The sequence below is a fragment of the Pristis pectinata genome, chromosome 21, assembly GCF_009764475.1.
Source record: "Pristis pectinata isolate sPriPec2 chromosome 21, sPriPec2.1.pri, whole genome shotgun sequence".
NCBI lineage: Eukaryota > Metazoa > Chordata > Chondrichthyes > Rhinopristiformes > Pristidae > Pristis > Pristis pectinata.
The window spans coordinates 16,729,011-16,754,554 of record NC_067425.1 but is presented as its reverse complement, the minus strand read 5'-3'; the positions used below and the strand labels follow the sequence as shown (position 1 = coordinate 16,754,554).

General features: G+C 39.2%; 1 protein-coding gene and 1 long non-coding RNA gene across 2 annotated transcripts; one reads left to right on the top strand and one right to left on the bottom strand.

Annotated features, from left to right (window-relative positions):
• The first annotated feature begins 13,228 nt into the window (after positions 1–13,228).
• On the top strand, positions 13,229–24,071 carry LOC127581301 (LIM/homeobox protein Lhx1-like). The gene is made up of 5 exons (XM_052035561.1): positions 13,229–13,979; positions 16,112–16,335; positions 17,068–17,345; positions 19,185–19,350; positions 22,706–24,071. The coding sequence occupies exons 1-5, from the start codon at positions 13,810–13,812 to the stop codon at positions 23,098–23,100; spliced, it is 1,233 nt and encodes a 410-aa protein (XP_051891521.1). The 5' UTR covers positions 13,229–13,809; the 3' UTR covers positions 23,101–24,071.
• On the bottom strand, positions 15,704–23,060 carry LOC127581302 (uncharacterized). The gene is made up of 4 exons (XR_007957933.1): positions 22,931–23,060; positions 18,694–18,783; positions 16,062–16,163; positions 15,704–15,952 (listed from the first exon to the last, which is right to left on the bottom strand). It is a non-coding gene; the product is annotated as an uncharacterized LOC127581302 (long non-coding RNA).
• Positions 24,072–25,544: the final 1,473 nt, after the last annotated feature.

Below are 25,544 nucleotides of genomic sequence, written 5' to 3'. Positions count from 1 at the left end.
TGCATTCTGTTTGCTACTTCTGTGTTTTTATAGTTGCTTTTTCTCTTTTCCAATCACTTAAAAATTCTCTCTTGCTTATTCTGTTTATAATATGTTTTTCTCTTGGAGCCTGTAAAACCCCTGCCTTGCAAATCCTGCAACATATTTTTGATTATTTCTTTTCTCTGTCACAGTTTGATTTTCATAGCTTCTGCATTCTTTAAGTGTCCATTTATCTTGTTCCTCTATATCCTATTCCCTCCACCCACTTAATTCTTTCTATACTTTTTGTGATGTTTCCTTACTTTTTTTCTTACTTGCATTTGTATTCCCTTCTCTGATCCCTGAACATTACATCTCTCCTACACTCTGCTTTTTTGCTGCTCTCCAATTCTGTCATTTTCCCCCAATATATCCTTTTCTGCTTCTCATTGAATTTCTCCCTCCCTCTCAGACTCTGAGCTGCATTTGTGCAACTAAGTAAAAAAATAGTGATTTACGCTCATGCACGCAAACATACACACACACAAACACACACTCATTTTTAGACACCTGCTCTTATCTCTCTTCCCAAATGCAATTTGAAAATAAATTCATTCTATTTTCATCAAACTCCTGTATTTATGCACAATAGAGTTGCCACAAAGCTATGGACTTTTTGAGTTATGTTTTACCATTTTTAATTATTGAGTGGACAATACTGAAGAGATTTCTTACACTCCTCCAGCAGGGGATTAACTACAAAAATAATTCTCTCTATCACATCTATTTTCCCACTCTCCTTATCCTCTCTGTCCTTCTTTCCTCTCCTACCTCTTAATTTTGTTTATTCCCGACCCTGCACCCATTTATTTCCCAGAAGCAGAACAATCAATAATGCTGCCAGTCAAGGGAACAAGAGATTAACTTCTGATGCAGGATCTTTTTACTTGAAGTTTTAACAGTTTCCCTTTCCACAGATGCTGCCTGACCTGCTGAGTGCTTGCAGCATTTTCTGCTTTATTTATGCAAGACACTGGGGTCTGAACGAGACCAGGAAGTAGCATTACTGCGGGAATTGCATTTGTGCGACTATCTCCAGCAATGTTCAGGTTTGTGAAGGCAGGGAGTAGCAGTCCAGGTAAGACATGCAAAAAATAGGAAGGAGAATGTACCCAGAGTCCTGAATCCAGCTGATAGCATTATGGATAGAGTTATGTTCTAAGTGACCGGGGAGGGAAGTTGTTGGGAGTCGAGGGTGTGCAGTGAGCATGTTTCTAATCTGGGTCTGCATTTGTGTGTGTGTGTGTGTGTGTGTGTGTGTGTGTGTGTGTGTGTGTTACATGATATACAGAAGTATTTGCTGTATCAGACATCACTTCATTTGCCGAGGGAATAGTTGTTTTCTTTCGAGAGTGAGGAGGGGGAGACGGGGGAATTGGAGCTGTGATTAGGGTAAAAATTGTTCGAAAAGCAGGAGGTGTTGCTTAAAGGTGAACAATGTAAAGAGGTCTTCGCAAAGACGAGCGAGAAAAATGAGATTTAATTATTCATTAGGAAAAAGAATAGGACAGTCTCAACCTACTATATGTCAGAAATAAGATTTGTTGTGGTAAGAGTAGGTGCAATGTTTCTCCTGAAGACTTTAAAAGGTTAAAGTGGAGGTTCCCAACATGGTATTGCAATTTATGATGGACTGGGTCTCCGGGGTATCGAGTATCCCTCCGGCTAGTGCAGAACTGTATGGTTTGCGAAAGTCGCCCTATGGTGCTGTTTACCCTTGCAGCTATTGGGTGATTTTAGTTTTGCAAAGATCATCTGAGATACGATTTAGTTCCACGGTTACTGCCTCCGTGGGGCTGCCCCGCGGTACATAACCGAAGCAGCGAGTGAATCCTGGCGTTTGCGTCGCCTAAACCCTTGAAGGCACTGACTGACCCTAAGGCAAGCATTGGGATTAGGCCTTGTTTCTGTGCTGCTTGTGCGAGCAGCCATGAGAACACCCCATGCCTGGCATTCGGTGTGCATGGAGTGATTAAACCTTTGGTTTTAACTCGGCTGGCTCAAAGCACTGTCACCAGGAATTATCTGTGCTCTTTGAAGCCTGGAGAGGATAGATTGCTGAGCACATATACAATCAGGAGTAGGAATGGCTTATTCACTTGCACGTTTTATCCCCAGTCATCACTTCAGAAATAACAATTAACTCTCGATTGTACTTAACAGCGACTTTAATTATAATGAAATTCGACAATGCCTTGATGCCGTTAAGACCCAATTTCCAGAAGCGTCGTAACTCAGTTCGTGTTTATAAAAAAAAGGCAAATACAAATATATTTCTGGGCAGATGCCCAGCCCCGTGTTAGAAGTCGCGATTGTGGACGGACTACCATTTATCCTTTGGGGTTAGGTGTAGTTACAACGTCAAGGACCCTGCAGGGTTTACAACTGGTGATGCAGGGGACATCCCAAGAGCTGATGGCTGAATAATAACACGCTAAAAGAACTAAATCATTGCAATGATATCCAAGCTAAAGCGGCCTTAGTTATGAAAATTGTTAATGCATTTACAAAATCCACATTTTATCAACAATAATTAAAGACTATACAAATGTAAATGCTAGCATACTACGAAATCACTTGCTTATAATTATTATTCCAAATCTATCTTTAATTTCTTCTACATTTAAGGATTCTTGTTTAACCGCTTAGGCATTATTGTTTCAAATTGTGTACACTTATGCATTAATTTAATTTTGGTACTATTCTTTCATATATATATATATATATATAATACTCTTTCCTCCTCTCCTCGTTCTGTATACCTACCTAAAATGCATTTATCATTGATTAACATTGCCCCTCGTTTAATCCTTCCCCTAAGCAACTTTGATTTCTTTCTGACGGTTTGTGAGTTATTTGTCTTTTAAAACAGGAGACGGCGAGGTGAATAAATTAAGAACGTCTTCTTCTTAAAAGAAAGCGCTGAATGTCTCTGTGTCAACATTGCTTCTCATAAATTGCTCAGTACATCAAAGACATTGTTACCAAGGCCGGATTCGAGGCAAAGGCCACAAAAAGGTTAACTTGACGCCCGACCCCACAACCCGAAGTTTCGAATGTCACTGTTCCACCTCTACACCCTTGCTCAACTTGACACTCCTCCAAGTCTGACTAAGTGGCCACTTGGTCAGTCTTGGAGGAGTGTCAAGTTCTTCAGTGACCTCCAGTTCTTCAATAACCTCCATCATCCAACATATGGACCAAGCTTTGTAATCAAGGTGAGAACTATTACCCAGTGTCCGCTGAAGAGCCTTTATTTACAACCAGCGCCGAAAAGGTGACTGCAAAACGAGTCACAACAAACAACAGTTTACTGCTGGGCGTTGTGAAAAAGTAACCCTTTTTAACAGCACCAATGTGGTCGCTGTAATGATTTATGCAATTAAAAGGGCAAAATTTTGATCGACTTATATTTCAAACTAGCATGGAAAGAAATGGTGCATTTAGTATCCTACACCCTACCTTCAAGACTATGTTCTAAATTATGTCTCAAAAATATTTTAGGATTAATTATATAATTCATCGCGTATTAAGCTGTTTCATCGGTGTTGCCTTTAGCAATATGTGAAGTTGGACACTTGAGACTATAGTCCTTTACCCCTCTTCTATGAGAATCGTCGTTTATTATAATGTCAGAAATCATATCAAAATTTTATACAACGGTATAAAAATATCGCTGGATGGATGTGTTATTTTAAGGGTCTAGTGATTAAATTCCAAGTCTTTTAGGGCAAACACAGCAAATGCTATACCTATTTGTATACAATCATTCAGGTGTGTAGTAAATTCAAATTACCCTTACAAATTCCCTTTTTTACACATGTGAAATATGAGAAAGAAGCCTTTACAGTTTCGGGGCCATTTATATTCCCGTAACACTCAGGACACGAATGACATCATAACCATAATATATCACCGGTGCTGAAAGTTTCCTTGCAAAGGAACCTTCCAACTCCGGCATTTGCGCGTGGACGTTGAAAGTAGAATTCCGTATAAATAAATTGTTTGCAGAATTCATTGATCAAATGAAACCACTAAAGTTGGTTTGGCCTTCGCTATCAAGTTTGCATACATGGATTTAAGGTCCCCAGTCAAAGCGGTCGCCATTTTTAATTCATTGGTCTGTTGGGATTAATGCGTTGTTGTAGTCAATCTTCTATAAACTGACTGTTTTTGTTAATATTAATTTATCGCAATTATCCGATGTGAATTTATTCTTTGCGATAGCTAACGACTCTCTGCTGAGAATTGATAGGCATACGACCTCTTTAATGCAGGTGATTAAACAAAAAATGTTTTTTACTGCAATGTTAGGTCAAGTCTTGAACTTATGGATACGGTTTAACATTTTGTAATAGACCATTGTCTTGATTTGTAATTAGCGTGAATTTAATGGGCTTTGGAAAATGATACTTCTTAATAGTATAATCAAACCACAGGCAAGACTAAAGCGAGATATTGGAAATATCTTCGTTTTGTTTGCGCACCTATTCTTCGGTCAAACTGCTCTTTCCTACCAAATGCTTTTTTTAAAAGTAAGCCAGAGCCAGTCTTTTGCCCTAGGACTAGCGCTTTCAAATTCAGTCAGAAAGCCCATCATCAGTCACTGATTTTGTACAGGACGAGAGAGTAATTTCCAGTTTAAATCCCTCAGAGCCTCCCATCCGTTCTAAATCCCATATCACCACTCCTTCCACACAGTTCTGACACGCAGCAAGCCAAAGCAGTCGGGTTTTGCTTATGCATTAGCAATTTATTTTGTCTCCTTGACACGTCGCTAACATAAAACCGTAAAATATAAATAAAATATCTCTCCCCAGCACCCGTTCCCAGCGCGAGAAGAAAAGCTATATCTCCCTCCTGATCTAGCGGAAATAAAATATAAACCGTGCCTTCGATAGTGCTTTTGCCCACACACACACACACACACACACACACACACACACACACACACACACACACACACACACACAATGAAGATGGATGCGCTGGGATTGGGATCGTATTCTTGGGAGGGGGGATTCCATTCTCCTCTCCGATATACTCGCTTCCTCGCACTCTCTCTTTCTCCCATGCATTATCCCTCCCCGCGTAACGCCATTGATAAGCCATTTATATTTCTGAGACTGCCGTTATTCCCAAGCCTGCTGTGCAGCGCTGAGGCCGATTGCAATTTATCAGCCTCTCGCATCAGTTTGTAGCATGTGTTCTTTTTCCTTTGACATTACACTGATAGTATCGCCCGCTCAAACGGAATCTCCCTGGGAAACTCAACGTTGGGTGGACAATTTGCCTCTTTCCCTGCATCTTTTCACAAAACATTTTAAGCAATTCAATTATATCTGTTGGCGGAGATGATTAATTGGAGCATTTGCTAAACGTTGCAGAAGTACCACAAGGTTCCTGGGGGTAAAATGAAGTTGATCGATGTCATAACTGATTTAAAAGTTTGTTCACTGAAGTTTTGGAGCTTGATGTGGAGTCAATGAGGGAAATAAAAAAAGAAATGACATCGTTGTGCCTCTAGATTATTGGCTTTGGAGCGAACATAGCAGCTGTCCGAGTGACAAGACTACAGGAAGATCTATAGCCTTCATCGAATTTCTAATCCCGGCTGCCAGTGAATTTTTTAATCGGGGAAAATGTTGTGTTGTTTTGGTCAATATCTCGACACGACTGGCAGATGTTTTGAGTTCCACAATTACTGTTCCAGGGCAAGTTGCAGGTGTCCGCTGAATGGCCGGAGTGGTGGGGAAAGTTCACGTACTCACAAGCCCAAATCCAAATGCAGGTGAAGTAATAATTAACGTGTGGAACGATTCATGGAAGTACAACCATTTCCGAATTTGTTATAAGGTAAAAGTAGGAAAAATCAAAAAAGGTATATGCAATGTTACGGGTAGGAACTTCTTGAGATAATCTTTTACTCATACCAAAAACTACAAACAAGATAGCAGAACAGTTCTGCTTCCAAAATCTAGCTGTATAAAAACATAAATTTCACCAGGGATACTTAACTAAAGATTCTTTCCAAGTTGGGAGATCAATAGAGAGCATGATTTACTTAGAGTCTTATCTTTCCTGCTCTACCAGTTGATTTGGTCTGTTAACTTTTATTACCGAACGCCGAACCCAGGCAAAAAAAGTTCCCGATCAACCAAATATTTGACTAACTTCCACCTCTCCAATGTGTTTTCTTGCTATACTTTTGACGACGGACTTCCCAAGAGGATATGTATCGTTTTATTATTGATGCATTGAGGTACATAAGAGTTAAATCTTTCGGAATAGTCTGTGATGCCCTGCTTTCACTGGAGTCTTGTTAAGTTTAGAGCTCTCTACACAGGAACAGAAGAAAACAGGAGCAGGAGAAGGCCACCGGGTTCCTCAAGTCTATCCCGCTATTCAATATGATCGTGGCTGATCTATGCTGGCCTCGACTCCTCTTGCGTACTAGTTCCCCATAACCCTCAATTCAGCAAACTTCCAAATATTTATCTATCTCCGCCTTAAATATATCTAATGATCTCGCCTCCACCACCCCCGGGGGCAGCGAAATCCAGAGGCCCACAACCCCCTGAGAGAGGACATTCCTGCGCACCTCGGTTTTAAATGACCAGCCCCTTACTTTGTAACTATGGCTCATTGTTTGTGACTGTCCCACCATGGAAACGTCTCAACATCTACTCTGTCAAGCCCTGTTAGGATCTTTGAAGAAGGTTATCCCTCATTCTTCTAAACTCCAAAGAATACAGAACCAAACTGTCTAGCCTCTCTTGATAGAACAATCCTGTCATCCAAGCAATTAGCCCAGTGAATCTCCTTTGGACCGCTTCCAATGCTACTGTATCCTTTATTAGGTAGAAGAATTGATTGACTTAACTCGTTCATTTTCTTAACATACCTGTAAAGACTACGATTCTGCTTAAATCTATAATTTAAAGAGCTTCAGCACAGCAAACAATAATTGCAATTCTACGTGCATGATAATGCGCTGTTTTGTTTTATATATCATTAGAATTGCTAAAGTGGCAGAGGGAGATGTTATTATCAGAGCTGTGTGCTGAATTTCTCATTATAAATTCTTAGGAAAAAAATGTATTGTTGCATTATTGGGGGTGCCACCTAATGAATTCTGCTCATGTTAAGACAATTAAAATGCATAGAAAAATGTTGCCAAGTCCATAAGCGAAAAGTAATGATATCATTGTCATATGTATGTGGCTTAATTTTGCTTCATAGATCCAGTTTACACCTTATTTTCAACTACTTACAATCAACTCAGATTATCTATGGTCCACCTGATGCAAAGTTGTTGCTCTACCATTCAAGTTACGCAGTGATTTCATTCCCACTGTTATACTTTCGGATAGCTATTGCATTTATACACATCCAATTAACTAAATCGAAATATTAAACTGAGTGTTCATGTTCCTAAGGTTCACATCCATAACACCATACTTCCAGAATCTACTACCTTATCTAATGATTGTTTATCCAATAGTCTGGTACTCTAATGTTACTGGCGTACATATATCTTCAATATCTTGACTTCCTTAGTAAACGTGTTCGCACCTTATGGAATCGAGGTACAGAAAGAAAACAAAGTAAAACAAACAGAATGGAATCAACAGAACTTGTTGGTCAAAAGCCAAAGCTACGAATTTAGCTCGTGGTTTGCTGCAATCTCACTTCCCATTGGTCTTGATGTCTGGGGCAATGTTTGAACTTATTTTCTCAGCCTCATTGATCGAAGTATAGTCGCAAACAAATTATATCAATAAAGTGCCATCATATATTTCAACCCTATTTCTTAAGTCATGCAACTAATTTACATAATGCACTATTAAAAATAAATTTAAACTTTTCATGTCAGGAGAGACATTGTTGTGGCAGAATGGATATTAATGTATTATTGAAAGTGTACGGTCTAGATAGTTCAAGAGGAAAGGTTCTGAGAGCATGCTGCAATCTTTAGATATTGTCTGTCTGTCAAGTCGAAGTTTACAGCAACACAGAATGGATCAACTCGTGGTCCATTTGATGCGAAGCTGTTGCTATACCACTCAAGTCACGGGAGATCTTTCACAGTTGTTTGTAATCCAGTTGCACTTGGCCGATCACAGCCTCGCTGTATATTTCTCAGTTTATCACAAGTGTCACCCACATCTTCTAACAGAGAGGTCAAGAGGAGGGTGGGGAGTCAACGGATCTTGACGAGCGAAGCAACCAGTCTGATCTCTACGGATAGAGTCACATGCTATGGGGGAGGGCAAAGGAGTCGATGGTTAAAAACATGAACAATAACGATTTCCCTGTAAACCTGAACTTGACAACTGCCCCTTGACTTAATTTCAACGCTACAGGTGTACTTATAGCTACTGTGCTATAATCTCTAGTAGTTAGGTTAGCTGATACTATAAAGCAAGACTCCATTTCCGTAATTGGGCTTTCCAGTCGTTTATTGAGCGCCATAGCATTTATTCTAGTAGCCTACTTATCGATGCCCCAAGTCTAAACAAAACCATGTAAAGGATAGGCATTTGACTGATTTGTTTTAAATATTTATTGCACAGGCAAAACAAAGTGTTCTTTCTGTGTGTGTGTGTGTGTGTGTGTGTGTTGGCGGGGCGGGGGTTCGGGGTTGACGACGGGCGGGTGGGGGGGGGGGGGGGCGAACCAGGAGGCGGTTGGAGGAAGTCCCTGGAACACGGCGAGTAAGATTACTTTTGACATGAAGGGCAATTTCATCGCTTTCAAAATCGCAAAGTGGTTGCTTTTGATGATAGGCCAAAGGTTATTTTATTTTTATTGAATGACGATAATTTTTAAATTTGATTTTTAAACACGCAAGAGTAGCTGGCGATCTTTCATTATACTGTCCCTTTAATAGTAATTAGCTGCAACTATAATCATAGAACATCAAATTACGATTATAACTGGGTGATTCTCGCCCTAAATCTCCACTGCGTGTGTTTTGTACAGATTATTGGTAAGAGGATGAATTACAGATTGATATTTGGAACTCAAGTCTTACGGTAACTTGCCCTCCAAATTGCCATTTCATTAAAAACCTCTCTAGTGAATGATGTACCATATATCACAACTTTTAAAATAGATTCAAGACTCCCAGTAGATATTCACTATATGTCTTAAGTTACAAGAGCGTTATTTCCAAGATTATAACATAAAATATCTGTAATAATCTTAACAAAATGTATGAATAATGTTCCAATCCACTCAATTTAGCAACAGACGATAGTTGTATAATTGGCCTGGTGTACCATTATCTACAAACATTATGTGTAAATGTGCACTATGCACGATCACCAACAAGTAATGCTAGGTACAATATTAGCATACAATGCAAATAAAGTGCATTAGAGAACGAGGGAAATGGAGAGTGATGGGACCTATTCTGCGTGGACAAAGACGTGAACCTGCTGTCTCCTGTGATATGTAAAGGAAAAGGCTGAGTTTGTGAATTGTGTTTGGACCCGTTAACATTCATACCCAATGACTGGGTGCTCACTTTCAATCGATATCTCCTTCCATTCTGCGTTGACAGCCACTGGCTGTGACTCTGGCTGTTTTGATGAAGCTAAGGAGATTCTAGACCTGTTAATACCGCCAGCCTTTGAGCCTTTACTGATAAATCTTCTCCTCCCAGCCATGGTCATTTCTTAGATGAAGTACTGTAAAATCGCGCCCTATGGATTTTTCTAAAGGGAAAGGGTTAAGACAGAATTCACGCGGTGTGGTTTTAAGTTTTGGCGTCAAGAATAATTGGATTGAATCCCGGTGATGCTGCCTGTTTCTCAACTCAACCAGTCCATTTAAAATGAACAATGTAATGTGTCAGCATAAGAAAATATTCTTGACTAAATTAGAGCAGATTATTCGGTCAACGTATATTTTCTATTTCGTAAGCTATTTGAATTTATATCGGCTCTGCGTAACGTGTCCAGTAATCACTTTTTTATGCAATCATGCTTGCGAGCTGAAAATGGATGCTTAAAATTGGAAAGTTTGTTTACAAAGCTGGGTCAAAAAGTGCACTCTACTCGGAGTCCTGTGGTAATCAGTTGATTACATTTCACTTCAGTAATTTGAAGAAAGGGTGAGGGAAGGTTGCCTGTGATCGTGGCTCCTGTCGAAACTGATTGAGTGTACTTTATGTAAAACTGAAAAACGGGGTGGATTCGTTAATTTCCGCCACCCGAACGCCCCTGTCACAAACACACATAATTCTTGCAACAGTCTTATACGCTTTAAATAAATACCTTCACTTCAAAGTGTTTCACACAAATGTTAGTTTCACATCCAACCACGTGATTTGAACTAGCCTTTCAATTGAGTGATTAAACCTCTTGCAACATCTCCATAATATTGCATGGGACAGAATGCAAAAAAAACATATTCTCTCTTTCTGGCGCTCTTACCCCCCTGCAGGTTAAAATTTGTTAAACCTGGAGACGTTTCGTTTCAACTGTCCTGCTTGTTAATTTCAAGTCAATTTCACTACTGCAGAACGGCCCCAGGGTTTCAGAATGTTGAACTTCCAAGCGTGTTCAGTTGCATAACACAAGTACTGTAAATGCAAAAACTGGCCAATTTTATGCTGAATTCTTAAACACAGCGCACATGTTTCGCAAGTGTATCACGTTATGGGATGTGTGAGGTGTTCGACTGAATTACTTTCGACACCTAACTGTAAACTCTTTGATATTTGAGAGAAGCTTGTGTTGCAATCATACAACCAGATGCTTTGCAGCTGAATAAAATATTGGAGTAGAAGTAGACACGATGGTCACAAAGATGTTGCTCATCTCTTATCTCTATTCATTCCTGACCAACACATGTCATCTGGGAGAGTGTCAAAGGAAAGACGTCCCCAGATAGAAGACTACAGCTGTCACTGTGTAGTCTGCAGGGCCAAGTCCATACCAGTCACGCTTCTCCCTTTTGCATGAGAAGAATCCCATATGCAGAAAGAGTTTATTGATTTTTTTTGCAAAGATTGTGCGTAGGGTAGTAACTGTGAAGAGTCGGTTGGAGGGGAATCTGTGCTGTGAGTGGCAGGTCAGCAGACGTGGGCTGAAGAAGCAACTGAGTAACAAAGACGGTGTCCGTACAACAAACAGGAGAGTTGGCTCTCACTAAATATTGCGACTTTACTGGGAACAAGCAAAGTTTGACCCGGATGGCCTCCTGTCTGCAGGGAGCAAAGAGTTTTTTTACACTTTTGGTGTCATGGATCATTCATTTATCAGAAACCGCTCAACGTCTTTTCACCAATTTACCGATTAAATTAATGATATTTGGCGGTTACAGTAAGAGATAACCTGCAATGGTGTGAAATCTTGCTTCTCGCTGTATGCAGCGAAGTCATAAAGATGTTAATTAAATTGGCAAAGTCGGCACGCTTGGACGAATGATTACCACTTTGTCGGGGGTGGGAGGGTATATTTTGTCCAAAGGTGACGAATTAGAATGGCGGTACACATGTTCATCATGTGGAATATATAAAAATATGTGATAAAGTGTTGGACTCCGGTTACAAGCGACGAACACGAGAAGAAATAGTAGAAAACTATGCAAAAATAAAGAACACCTAAAGGCACTTACTGGAGCATGGTGATGTTAAAAGCACAAACGTTGTCTAGCAATCGAGAGGATTCGCTAATTGATGTGTACTGACACTGCAGTTCACAGTGTTTAATATCATCGCCAACTAAATGTTTGCAAACAGGACTTGTGTTTCCAGGCAAACTGCATCTTGGATCATCTCCACTCGAGTCTGTCAGCGCCTACTCTAATAAAACTAGAAATGGTGAAGGTGCTGTTTGGGTGGAGTGTTATAGTCTTAGTATCTTCTCTGCGCCTCCTCTTTCATCCCTCGCAATTCTGCTCCCTTAATCAGACGAGACATAAAATGCGTGGCTATTCCCACCCGACCCTAGCTGCCGCAAGAAAAGATTGAGCTCAAGCGGACTATAGGTAGGCGTTTTGTTTGGAAAACTACGGTAAAAAAACTAAACTAAATGCAAATCTTCAACTTTCACCGCGCCCCAAGTTTGGCCAGTGTGATCTGTCAACTGTTCGAGATGATGACTTCAGGCCGAGCCTTTCTTGTTTCCATTCGCGCTGACGCGAGACGCAATACACACAAACATCAAAAAAAAATCAATTCTAACGTTAATATGCAAATATGTTTAGCACTATTTGGTGTCGAATTTGAGATAAATCGGGGGAGACGTCCCTTACAGATGACAAGTAAGCATTTCCCGAGGAACAGGGCATTCATCAACAAGTGAAGAGGTGATAAAATGACTTGTTAGGTCTTTCATATAGTCTGTCGCGTTTTCAGCGGATACGACTTCAAAGGTTAAAATGCAGGCGGGGAAGACGCTCATGCATATTGAAGCTATTTTACCGACTCACCCCACCACTGTGTTTTCATCAAACGCCAAATATTCCTCTTCCATTTTTCACCTGATGATGGGCAACCACACAGCAGCCCACCCCCGCCCCGCACCCTGAAACTATATCCTTGTTATTTCACATGGATTGGCCCGACGAAGGTATCGTAACTTCTGCCAACCAGTTTTGGCTTACCGCTTGATTATAAACGGGGCAATGAATCTGCTACAGCTTACAATTGCAGAATGACCGAAACATGAGCTAAAAGAAAACGTGGGGTAAGATGCAAGCTTTGAATCTTAGCTGCCTCATTCTCTCTCTCTCTTTCACCCGCACACAATCAAGAATATGACCAACAGCAGCAAAATGAAAAGGGGGAAGAGGGCCTGAACATGTAAACATACTTTCTTGAGTTTTTTGTGGTTTTGTTTTAGTCAACCGTTCGACCGCGATGAAAATTGCAAAATGAACCTTCCAAATACAAAAAAAACAGAAGGATATGACAGAAGAAAGGCGGAAAGAAATTGCAACTATACCTAAACCTCAGAAGCGGCCGCGGCTTCCGCTATTCTCTAGGCGAGATGTTGCGAGTCTTTCAAAGGCAGGGGGGAAAAAAAAGACACCGAAAAAAAACTGTCATAAATTAATGGTTGCCATGGCTCCGGGACGGCTGATTGGACGGGGGCGTCGGTGACGCGGCGGGGCGCGTGACGGCGATATGAATAAGGTGTGCGCGAGCTCCAGGAAACATGCAGTCGAGTGAGCGCGTGCGGCGGGCAGAGCAGCAGCGGCGGTGATTGGCACGTTTATCCACACCACCACCATAGCCGGACAGTAAACACCACTGGAGATATCCCTCTTCCAGATGAGGAAAGTTGAACCATGAAATCAAAAGCAATGCTTGCCACAGGCCTGTCACCCATATTTTATTTCTGGAGTATTTAATATCTATGTATTATAATTTTGCTAGTAGTGTTCAATACAAGCAAACTTAAGAGATACTTATGAGACAAGAGGCAAAATTAAACACTGGTATCTTTTGCGTCATGTTGGAGTAAATCATTTACTTCAATACTCCAGAGTGACAGCACTGTTGCTTGTTGATTAGTGTAGCTTTTCATTATTTTATAGTAATTTCTTTAAGGGGGCGATTGTTTCTTTAGGAGTACACCTGCTTCGATCTCCTTTGACTGATATCAGCTACCTCAAAAGAAAGAACGCTGGCCATTTAAATCCGTTGGAACCATCGCCCTTTAATAACAGCCATTCTAAAGGATCAGCCTCCTGGACGATCGAGGACCTCATTATTACCAGCCAAATATCTAACCGTCAGCTATCTCATTATCTGGGAACAATCCAAAGACAATGGTACACTGTGCGGGGTGCGAAAGGCCTATTCTTGATAGGTTCCTATTAAACGTCCTGGACCGAGCTTGGCATGTGAAGTGTGTGCAGTGCTGCGAATGCAAATGCAATTTAACAGAAAAATGTTTTTCACGAGAAGGGAAGCTCTACTGCAAGAACGACTTCTTTCGGTAAGTGCAATGGTCTGATTTCAGGCATCATCGTGAATGTTATGTTCGTATTGCGTTAGCTTCAAGTTTGTTTTACATTATGCCGAGACTGAAATTTCGTTGTTTTATCTGTTTGCCAAGACACTAGAATAGTACTTAGTGAATAAAATTAATATATGTCTTATAGTTAGTTTAAATAGTACTGTTGGATAACTTTCATATTTATGAAGCATATGTCATTCGGTTAGGCGAGGAAAAGGAATTGTAACTTGAAAGATTCAACATAAATCCTATACATAACTATTAACTGCTGCACGGTAAAACAGCTGAATTGCGTGAACATATTTACACACGTCCGTTTCAACCACGATCAGTAACTTTGCTGATCTTGTAATGCAGAAAATGTGTATTCAGCAAGACAAAATAGAGCTCGCACTTTTCTTTTGCTGAGGCAAATTAAAGCAAAGATCAATAACTACGAATCCTGGAGGAAATCCCATCGGCTCTGTCTACGTCCTTGGTGTTTTCTTGTTTTTTGGTAACGATGTGATAAGTATTTTTGAATAACAAAGTGTTTGAAGAGGAAACCATAGACAAAGGACATATGGGCAAACCTTTGTTAGCAATCACCTGAGTAGACTGCACAAATAGCTACACAATTGTAATTCCCAGTTTCATGAACCAAATGTAACCAAACGTACAACATGAGTTTGATAGTAAATTTAGCGATGAGTTACTTCTATCTTTCTTGTTGAATCAGTTATTTCTATCAAACTTTTTACAGTTTAACTGTAAGTTGCAACCATGCGACATGCATGTGCGAATAACCCTTTTCTTGAAGTAATATATTTCACTTTCTTTAACTAAGAAAGTTGTTACAGTACTAGTCCCTTAAAAGTATTAGTCTGATTCAAGTCGCAGAAGCTAATGTGACAGCAAAATATCCTTTACCTATTGCTTATATACCGGAACCATTGATTGAACCAACCACCCCCTCAGTTATTATTAATGGATGGTTTAATGTCAAGTTTGAAGACCTTTCTAATCAGGCACTCCTGAAATCTCCTTCCTCCTCCGGGATCATACGCCATCATCATTTCAATCTGCCGTCACCTGTAAATGACGTAACATTTATTAATCCAATGAATTTTACACCCAGCATGAAAATGAGATTCTTTAAAAATGTCATTTTCAATAGAATATTGCTTTAGTTTATGCACGACATGCTTCACACGATATTAAAAACACATCTCTCACTTGCAGCTCTTTGCCTCGAATAAAACGAGTTTGCCTTTCCCTTGCTTTTAAAATATGTCGATAAACTTGCTCAGCGTTGAATGGTTAACGCTCACCTGTTATACAATTTCGTCAAACACTATCTTGATCAAGAAGTACACTAAAAATAAACATTGTACCGAAATATTTTAAGAGGAAAACAAAAATACCTGTAATTTTAACGGGCAAGTTTTCTTTATGTATGTTGAAATCGATATTGACTAAGTTAGGCTTTAGCTGGCCGTATACATGCATTCATTTACGCTCTATTGTAATTAGTTATTGTGCACACGAATGGTTTTAATTTTGCCGACAATGAACAACTTATTTTAGATAAATTGCTACCAACGCTTTTAATAAAGGTTGTGTACATTGAATTGAAATGGAGGCAAAGCATAATATATCGCCTTGGTTAATGCGAATAAGAAGGAAAATCAGCCGTATTGTGAAGTGCAAGCTCCGAGCTGAACGACAATGTCAGTCTGGTTCATTGTGAGGCACCCCACATAACATTCTGTCACTTTTGGCCAGTTTGCTGACATAGATTTCTCATAAATTGTTTGCGCTCATTTTCAGTCGATTTTCTAAATGTAATAGTCCACTGATCAATCTGTCACACGCCGATGTGTCGGTCCCGATTTAATCTGGTCTCGGTTGCTTGATAACGCAGATCTATACAAATATAGGCGACGTTTCTTCCGTTTGTACGCCCCTGGACACTTTGGAGCAAGACAAGTGCAATATTAACAATAATCCATCCACCATGAATGTAAATTAACGCCGTTCTACGCGATTAGTATCATGCAGTTAACTATAAATATACTCAACAGAATTAAGAATTCCTTTGACCATTTTCTCCCTACTGTGGTGCTTTTCAGTCGTTTTGGTACCAAGTGTGCCGGCTGCTATCAGGGTATCTCCCCAAGCGATCTGGTGAGGAGAGCGAGGAGCAAAGTCTTTCATCTGAACTGTTTTACTTGTATGATATGCAACAAACAACTTTCCACCGGAGAAGAGCTCTACATCATCGATGAAAACAAATTTGTTTGCAAAGACGATTTTTTAAACAGCAATAATTCGAAAGAAAACGGTTCGCTGTCACGTAAGGCCAAATCCTCATTGTACTTACATATGTATATTTATTTATGCTTGTTAGGAATCTGGGCGACAGTGTGGCCCTGTGACTGTTTACTCTAATATGTTGATCAATAACTTATAGCTTTACTGTTATCTCCTCTCGGGTGTTTTAACAAATTGAATTCTTTACGAAACAATGTTTATCGGTATTACATAAATGATTGGGGATTCGGATTGTATATAATTTTTTTATTTCAACGGTTAGCGGACACAGCGATATGGTTTTAAGACCCATCTCGCCCTCAACGCCGACTCCTGTCCATTTTAGCAGTTATTTACTGGTGGTTTAAACACCATTTACTAATTTATGCATTATGGCGTGTAGCAAAATGTACATTTTTTTTGTATGTAGCTTTTAAATGACACTGCTCTGTATGTCCATTGTTCCGGATTGGATGTCTAAACTTTTTTCCCGTGCTATTTTGTTTTTGCCTTTTCATTTTAATATAACCACAACGTACGAATGATACGCTTTGGGGAAGATTAATTCGGACAGTTAGTTAATTTAAAATCTTATCATTTAAAGCTGGGGCGTTGGTAAATATTTCATTTTAACATGTTAAAATGCAGTAAAGCGGCGCTCCAAAGGGGCTATATATCAATTATTAATAAAATCTCGGTGATTATCATCGTTAAACCGGTTATTTACGTGATGTGAACCCATTCTTCATCCCACGTCATTTTGTGTGTTGTACAGTAACGGCATGTAGCGATCAAAGTTTATCACCGGATTCTCAAGATCATTTACAAGATGACACAAAGGACTCAGAAAGCGCCAATATTTCAGATAAAGAGACTGCCAATAACGAGAACGAGGAACAGAACCTGGGAGCCAAGCGCCGGGGACCCCGCACAACCATCAAAGCAAAACAGCTGGAAACTCTCAAAGCGGCTTTTGCAGCCACCCCCAAACCCACAAGGCACATCCGAGAGCAACTGGCTCAGGAAACCGGGCTAAACATGAGGGTTATACAGGTAAGAGAGCCATCCGGAACTGAGGGTGCAAATTTCAACATAAGCACGGAGTGGTAGTCGGGGTGGCTTGGAGGGGGTGAAGGGGGAGGGACAACCATTTAGAGTCAATATAAAACTTGCGGAGAAGCGTTTGAGTGTTTAAACGGAAATGTGCTTCAGGAGATGGAGCTAACGATGTTTTGAAATTGCGAAATAGTATAAAGAACACTTAAATCGGGGAAGCCATCCAAACATGACAAGTGGGTAGAGGGCGGACTCCCAACGGATAACCAGCGGGCGCTGCTTGTGGATACTACTGGATTTGGATAAATCCTCCGAGCTGTTTCTTGTAACAAAAAAAGATAGATTACCATAGTAGGATACGTCGCAGTAGGGAAACGTATATAAAGTATATAACACAAGAAACGAGGCTAAATAAGAAAAGCTAGGTAAACAAACCTCTTTATTCGGGTAAAATATGATAGAAATGAACACGGGAAGCCGAGAGGACTCACAAGTTTGCACCCGAGAGGTCAAGCCGGGTCCAAGCAAATAGAAGTAAAGCGGGCGGTTGTAGTTGTGCTGTGGTCAGGACAGGCGAACAATTGTCAAGCTGGAAACAAGAGAAATACTCCACCGGGATACCACCGGCAACGTAGAGCATTGTAAACTGTCCGAGGCCACGCTGTTTAGGAGATATAAACTGCGAGGGAAAGTGGACAGGAATACCCGAGTAAATGGTGGGGCAACTGACAAATTGGAGTGTAAGAGTGTAAGAGCGAGACTGGAGACACCCCCGCCCCCCCCCCCCCCCAAATTAAATTGGTTCTACTTTAAAAGAACTAAGCGTTTTATGGACTCGGCAGCTTCAGCTCTGGATTGGGTGGAGAGAATAGGGCCCCAAATCTGAGGCAGCTGAGAGAGAAACGCCATTCTGCTGTAATGGGGTAGTAACACCAGATAGGGAGTGCAAAATGGAAACACTGTCGTCACTTGTTCGAACTGTGGAATAAATAAAGAGTTGTGAAGTAGGTTACCCAAAGGATAAGGCCGTCACTTTGGTGACCTGGGTTAAATAAAGAGCGCACCAGCCCCAGGCCAAGGACAATAATTACTTATAATCTTACAGAGCAAGGGGAATCAGTTTCACAACCCTTCACCTGTTTTACAAAACAAGTTGTACTCTTGCAATTTTTTTTTCAATTTCATATCGCTTCTGCACAAACTGTTTTAATCATTCATTCCATTTTCAACGTAATCTTCGGATTATTAAATGCTTGCTTATTGTGACATTGTGAAACTTAGAATTCGAACAATAATATGCCCATTCTTTTCAATTTTATAACGTGAATTGGCGAAAAACGTTTACCTTTTTGTCATTTTAAGAGTTCCTTCCTTTCTCGAATGTTATTTTCCCAAGATATGAAATTCAACCTTTATTCCACCATATCTCCTGATTCTGCAGATGAATGTTTGTTGTAAGAAGTAAGTCGAGTTATAATTAAACTTCAAAACATATTCCAAACGCTGAATGGTATTCTAAGAGCCAGGAATAGAGAGGACATTATTGAGAGACTTGGCAAGACTGTTGTTAATGCGTTTTAATGTTTTATTCTGGGGAAGGTTTCTGGCTTCTTTCGTCTTATGAAACAGGATGATGTAAACATTGGCAACCTGCGTTTCAAGACTGGTTTGAGATTAATGTTGCAGTGTAGTTAAAGCAAAGCTTTTATGTGCTTCAGGTTTGCCTTAATTCTAAACTATGGGATTGGAAGGCTAGTGTTTACGTTGTAAGTATGGTTTAATATTAACTCAGGATTGTCGAAATAAAAGGATTCTCGTGGCTGCTTTGTGCCCCAGGTCTGGTTCCAGAACAGGAGGTCCAAGGAGAGGCGGATGAAGCAGCTGAGTGCTTTAGGGGCTCGTAGACACGCGTTTTTCCGCAGCCCCAGACGGATGAGACCCCTGGGAGATCGCCTCGACGGGGCTGACATGATGGGAAACGGCCCTTTCAATTACTACGGGGGTAAGTCCCAATTCATTTCTGTTAAACACTCCCCAGGATGTGCTTAAAAACTGATTACTTATTTAATGAGAAAGAGGCTGCAAATTCAGTTTTACAGTCATGTATTGACGGACAATTGAAATACAGTATGAAGTTAGCCATTTATTGACTTATTATTGACTTATTCAATCACTGATTATACGAAGAGACTCTCCGTGCTATTTTAAGGCTAAAGTATATCTTTTCTCTCAACCATCTACTTGTCAATGTCAGATCAGTTTCATATACAGAATCAACTAAGCAGCACAATATCCCATTGAGAAACAGGGAACCCCCAAAAGTAGTGTCTACAATAAATGGTCCGTTTCGGATAACCACGGGAATATACAAAAAGATCTGAAATAATCACACCATATGTTCTCATATGCACATAAGTTTGTATAAAAAAAGACCCAGAGAACGGGAGAATGATATATTCCCACAGGATTGGAGTTACTAATGATACACAAGTTCTAAAAATAGGTTTAAAGGTTTCCAGTATTCCTATTAAAACTAGGTAATGTTAAGTTGGTTTTAACTGTAGGTTTTATTTTCCAGTAGAGAGTTTGGAAAGCATGCCTAAGTAGAGAATGCCATAAAGTTAAAGAACATCGCATTTTAAAAGAACTATTTTGAAAAAAAGGAAATGCATTACTTGTTATATTGCTATTTATTATGCATTATATCTTTCCCTATTTTAACTTAAATAACCATTTCGTCACGGGCAAAGTAATACAATATTATAAATGCTTACTTTTTGATTATTATTAATAAAACACTTACCTGATGTAACTGCTCCTGTTTGAATTATAATGGCATGCATCTATTCAGAGCAGTGCACTGTTAGAATAGGGCCTGGGATTTGTTTGTATATGAATTATTTTATTTATAGTATTGATATTTTAGGTGTATTAGAGTGAACACGTTATAAATGTTATTATTTTATATATTTATCGAAATGTCGAAAAGATCTCGCCGGTACAACTCGGTTGGGACAACATTTGTCAACTTTGCTGCTTGGAAAGTTTCCGCGTCTGTGTTTAGTGACATACTGGTGGGGCTTCCAGTAGATTGTAAACAGCAGACTCGCTGTTATTTGATGGCGAGAACATGGAAAGACAATAAGCACGCAGGAGGGAATGGGGTTAATTAATATGGCGTGAATGTACAGCATAAGTAGGAGGTTCGAACAAGACCGTAGCACGAAGCGTAGATGTTGCAACCACATTCCTTTAACCCACTCCTATAAAAACGTTTATATTTAAGCCGCAATTTTGCATTTTTAATATTAATTTCACAGGAATAATATGATGTGTAATCATTTTTTTTAACAACAGCGTGCTTTTTTTTAAGTATTCTTTAAATATGCACTATTGGCAAGATGATTTTTTTATTCACATTGGATTGTTCTGGGCTGTTAATTGCTGATACGTTTGTCTCTCAAGTACCCTAAAAAGAAAACATTTCTAAAACGCTATTTTAAACACAGTACAATCGGACCAACTGGCAGGGATCCCCCCGTGTTCCATCTCACACTGAAACAACAAATTTGAAATTAAAATGAGTTCGGACATGAGCGCACTTAAGTTTGCAATAATTCTATTGGCTGATTTTAAAGTCCCAGCAATATGTTCATTCATCTTTTAGCTTAGTCGAGGTGGTCAGTGTTAGTACGCATATTCTCCATTTCATTTACTTATGTAAATTAACAGGCATTCAGGCTGAATTGGAGAAAGGAATGAGTCGGAGGTAGAGTGCCGTAGCTGAAAAGCAAACAAAAATACATTTTACGGGGAAAAAAAGCAGATCCGGATGAATTTCAGAACACTTGTCAAAAGGACTAACTGAACCCTTAAGACTTAACTCCGTACTAACTTTTTTTTAAACAAGGACCTCATTAAGATTTGGGAAGTATTATTGCTGGTAAATGAAGTATTGTTTTTAAATACCAGGATTTTAAAATTATGCAAAATGACATTAGTACCTGTGGAGCATTTAGATAGAAAATTACTTTCAAAACACATACTGAATTGTGTAACTAGTAATTTTACGTGCAGACTTAAAACTCGGTTCAGAATAATAAACTATTTTACAATATTTTTCAAGCTACGATTCTAACGTGGCAGGTTGTTATTTGCCGAATGCTCTAAAATGACTAGTTGAGTGGTGTTTTTGTGAGAGCGGTTGCGATTGTGTAAAATGAGTGAGCATTATTCAAAAAGTGGGACCCTGCTGCGCCAGACCTTCTGTGTGATAAGGATTAATAACACAGAATAGTTTTCCAAGCGTTTGTTTGCAATCACATCTGCTTCAATTTCACTTACAGAATTGAAATCTTTAGAGGGAGAAAAGATTGTCAATCTGATTTACAAATGGGTATAAATTAGAACAAAAACATGCTTTTTGTTTCCCTTGCACTTTGCGCGTTCCATCGTGAATTCAGAATGATTCTGATCCACCGTTTTCGGGTTCCTAGAATATAAGGGGCACCAGCAAAAAGAGAAAATAATTAAGTGTACCCCACCCAAAAAAAGAAACTGTTCTTGATGTCTGTTCCATAGCTGTGAAAGAATTTAATAAATGTTTTAGCCGCCAAGAATTAACATATCTATAGTTTTGCAAATATTTTATTTTGTTTTAAGGACCTCCCATATAATTGTGCATTATTGAATACGAAGGGATTTTTAATATAGTTAGGTCTCTTCGAACGTTGATCCCGATTTATTTCACACTGCTACAGAACTCAATACAAGACTCTGCGGTTCCCAGAGATATGTGAAGATTGAGTTCCTGGTCACAGATTTCATGTTGACCGCAGATCAATCTGAGTGGTTTACAGAGAATAACAATGAAATGAAATAATTTGGGTATAAATGCGCAAGGCTTTCTATTGGTTGAATCTTTAAATCAAATTGTAAACCTATCTGTGTCTTGGAAGCGGATTAACTAGGTTGGGGTTTAGTATATTTAAGGGCCAATTATATTTGGAGCTGCTTCTATTTGACACTAAGCGAATGTGGAAAGGAGTTAAACCAAAATCACCGATTTCAGTTCTAATGTATTCGCAATGCAAGCCCAAGTTAGACATTTCATACCTTATCGCGTTACGTTTTAAGGAATTTTGAATAATTCTATTATGCTTCCATAATGATTTCTCTTTTCTCACGTTTTGCTTTTGATCAACGCTTTGTTAATATTTCCCTAGAAAGCCTAATATCTGTTTATGGAATTTACTAATTCTGAGGTTTATTTGTACTTGAAGTCTTGCAACCGCAATGTGTAAGATTGCCTAATGTTACATATGTAGCTTTATTTGTTCGTGTTTTTGCCTCCACAGATTATCAGACTGAATATTATGGCCCTGGAAGCAATTACGATTTCTTCCCTCAAGGTCCTCCCTCATCTCAAGCTCAGACTCCGGTGGATCTGGGTTTTGTGCCCTCCTCCGGGCCTGGGGCGACCCCACTCGGCGGACTCGAGCATCCACTGCCCGGCCACCACCCGAGCAATCTTCCCGGGCCAGGCGACGGCCAGAGGTTTACCGACATGATCTCTCACTCACATGGGGACTCTCCCAGCCCAGAGCCGGGGCTAACAGGACCGTCAATGCACACGATGGCGGCGGATGTGTTCGGCCCGGGTCCCAGCCCGTCCTTCTCTCTCACGAATGGGGGATACACCAACCATTTGTCACATCCGCCTCCGGAAATGAATGAGGCAGCCGTCTGGTAACGACTTCCGACGACGGAAATTACTGAAATTGACAATGTGTCTCCCTCTCCGCGCTCCATCCCACCCCAAAGACAATTCGCTCGCTGCCCGGTCAGCAAGGACGAGGCCAGATCATCAAACAAAACTCGTCACAAAAATACTGAAATAACATTTTTTTTTAAAAAGCGAAAGCTTCAAACGAGAAGGAAATTGCAACGAGTTAGTGGAGCAACAAAGTTTTGAACGGGACGGCATTCTGAGCGGAGTTTCTAACACCCAAAAAGTACACATTTCAGAAAAGACAAAGGCGTTCGGGAGCCCTCAAGACTTCAACGCAAACTACTCTACCTACACAAAGCTGAACAACAAAAAGAAGCTCATAAATGAACTGAAAGAGTCTACTGTTTACGTATTATATTTAATTCAGGAGTTTAATGTTTTAGAAAACATTTTAGAACCTCTTGATCTGAGTTGAACAAACGGGCATCATGTAACCAAACCTTTTTATTTGTTTCCAAAAGATGTACAAAAAATTTTACTGGAGTTATGATTCACAGCTCCAGATTGTACAAAGTGATTTTTTTTGCGTATGTTTACAAAAGCGGAGAAACAAACTAGAAAGGTGCCAAATAGATAAGTCATAGCACAATTACTGTAGGTGCATTGCACCATCCACTGGAGAAAGTGTTCAGAAAGAGAGTGTTAAAAATAAACTTTCTGCTCATTTTTAGCTCTCTCATAGAAATCATTCATATTGTTAATAATGCTCATATAGATTCATACAGGATTTTATTTTTGTGTCTTACAGAAACGAAAGGTCAAATATTTAAACAATTTTACTACATGGTCAAATATGCAGTTGATAGCTGCTACTTTTTTCTTTATACAGTATAGAATTCCTCATGATATCAATTTTTGTCATAATGATAGGCCTAAGCTTCTGTGACCTCCGTTGCATATTAGACCATTCACTGTATAAATGAAAAAAACATGTTGAATAAATTTGTGACTTTTTAATAAAAAAAATTGATGTTTTAATGTCTTTAAATGTCAGTGCTCTGTTTATGAACAAGGTGTTGTGGCAGAACGAACTGGAAGTTTCTTGGTTATTTTTAGGTCTCTACCCATTTTCATTCTGAATATTATCTTATTATGAATATCCATTTTACTGAAGTAATTACCCAAAAATTATCATATAAAAACTTTACACCTTATCTCTACTTCTTTGTATTAAAATGGACGCCTACTTTTTCTAAATGCAATGTAACTTTAGTTAACCAAAATAAGCTAAAATTAAAAATACAGATAAAATAATTACCATAAAAAATTAAATACATAAAAATCGGACTTCCTCGTGGTCTAATTTTTTTTAATGAATATAATGTTAAAATTAACCGTTTCAATTCTACCCAGTTATAAAGCTCACAATGAATAAGTTAGAAGACGAATGGCAAAATTTTCAAGAAAAGCTGTTTACTGTTATTTAACTTTATCATCTGATATTTAATAATTTGCGGCCTTGTTTCTGAAGTTATGAACTAATATTTGCATAAAACAATATTTGCATGACACCAGTTTTAGCGATATGAAAATGTATCATTTCAAGAGACTAATTTAATAAGAGCTTACAGTTTCATTGCTTTAAACGGTGGAGTAGGAAGTCTTAAAATTGTGATTCATTGACCAAAGCTGGGTCTTTTATTTGTCCCTTAATTACAAGAATCTATGGTGAATGGATAACCGCAAGAGGTGTTTAGTTCCCGTGATTTTACCCGCAAAGACACAAATTCAGTGTAACGTCTAATTTTTCCTCCAACATGAATAATTGTCTTTCAAATTCTGTGTTGATTTTTAACTACTGAAGAACGATTTGATGTTCTTTCAGATAGTATCTGTAGAACGATTTGTTACATAGACACCTAAATGAGTGAGAAACTGTGATTTAAGAAATGTACAAATACTCCGAATATATCCTCAAAATATAGCATTCGTAACCCAAACCTCCAAAAATATGGGGAAAATCACATTTCTAGTTTTGATGCAGAATTAATTATCTTAGAGTTACGAACAATAGTTGAAATTGTGTTAGCGGCAATATAAGTTGCTTTAATAACATAATTAGGAAAGGATTTCGCTGGTAACTGTATAAGGGTCCGGTCGATTTCACTTTTCTGGATGGGAAATTCCATTTCTATACTTTATTGTACTCTTTCCATATACATAGATTGCAAATTGTCATTCCATCCTCTCGAATACAATCTGGGCACAAGCAAATTCCTTGGTTCTTCTTGAGAGGTTTCAAACTGATAGGACAAACAACATATATCACGTTTGCCACTATGTTATTGTTATTATTCTGTACATTTTGATGGAATGCCAAAATAATTTGAAAACCCTTCCATCTTTCCCCATAGGACCTATCATAAAGTTAATTTTATATTTTCTGAGACGACAATAAATATATG

Bases quoted from the DNA above. Each gene is read 5' to 3' on its own strand.
- LOC127581301 (XM_052035561.1), top strand. From the start codon at position 13,810: ATGGTACACTGTGCGGGGTGCGAAAGGCCTATTCTTGATAGGTTCCTA. The intron at 13,980-16,111 runs GTAAGTGCAATG...GGTGCTTTTCAG, and splicing joins TGCAAGAACGACTTCTTTCG to TCGTTTTGGTACCAAGTGTG. The intron at 19,351-22,705 runs GTAAGTCCCAAT...TTGCCTCCACAG, and splicing joins CCCTTTCAATTACTACGGGG to ATTATCAGACTGAATATTAT.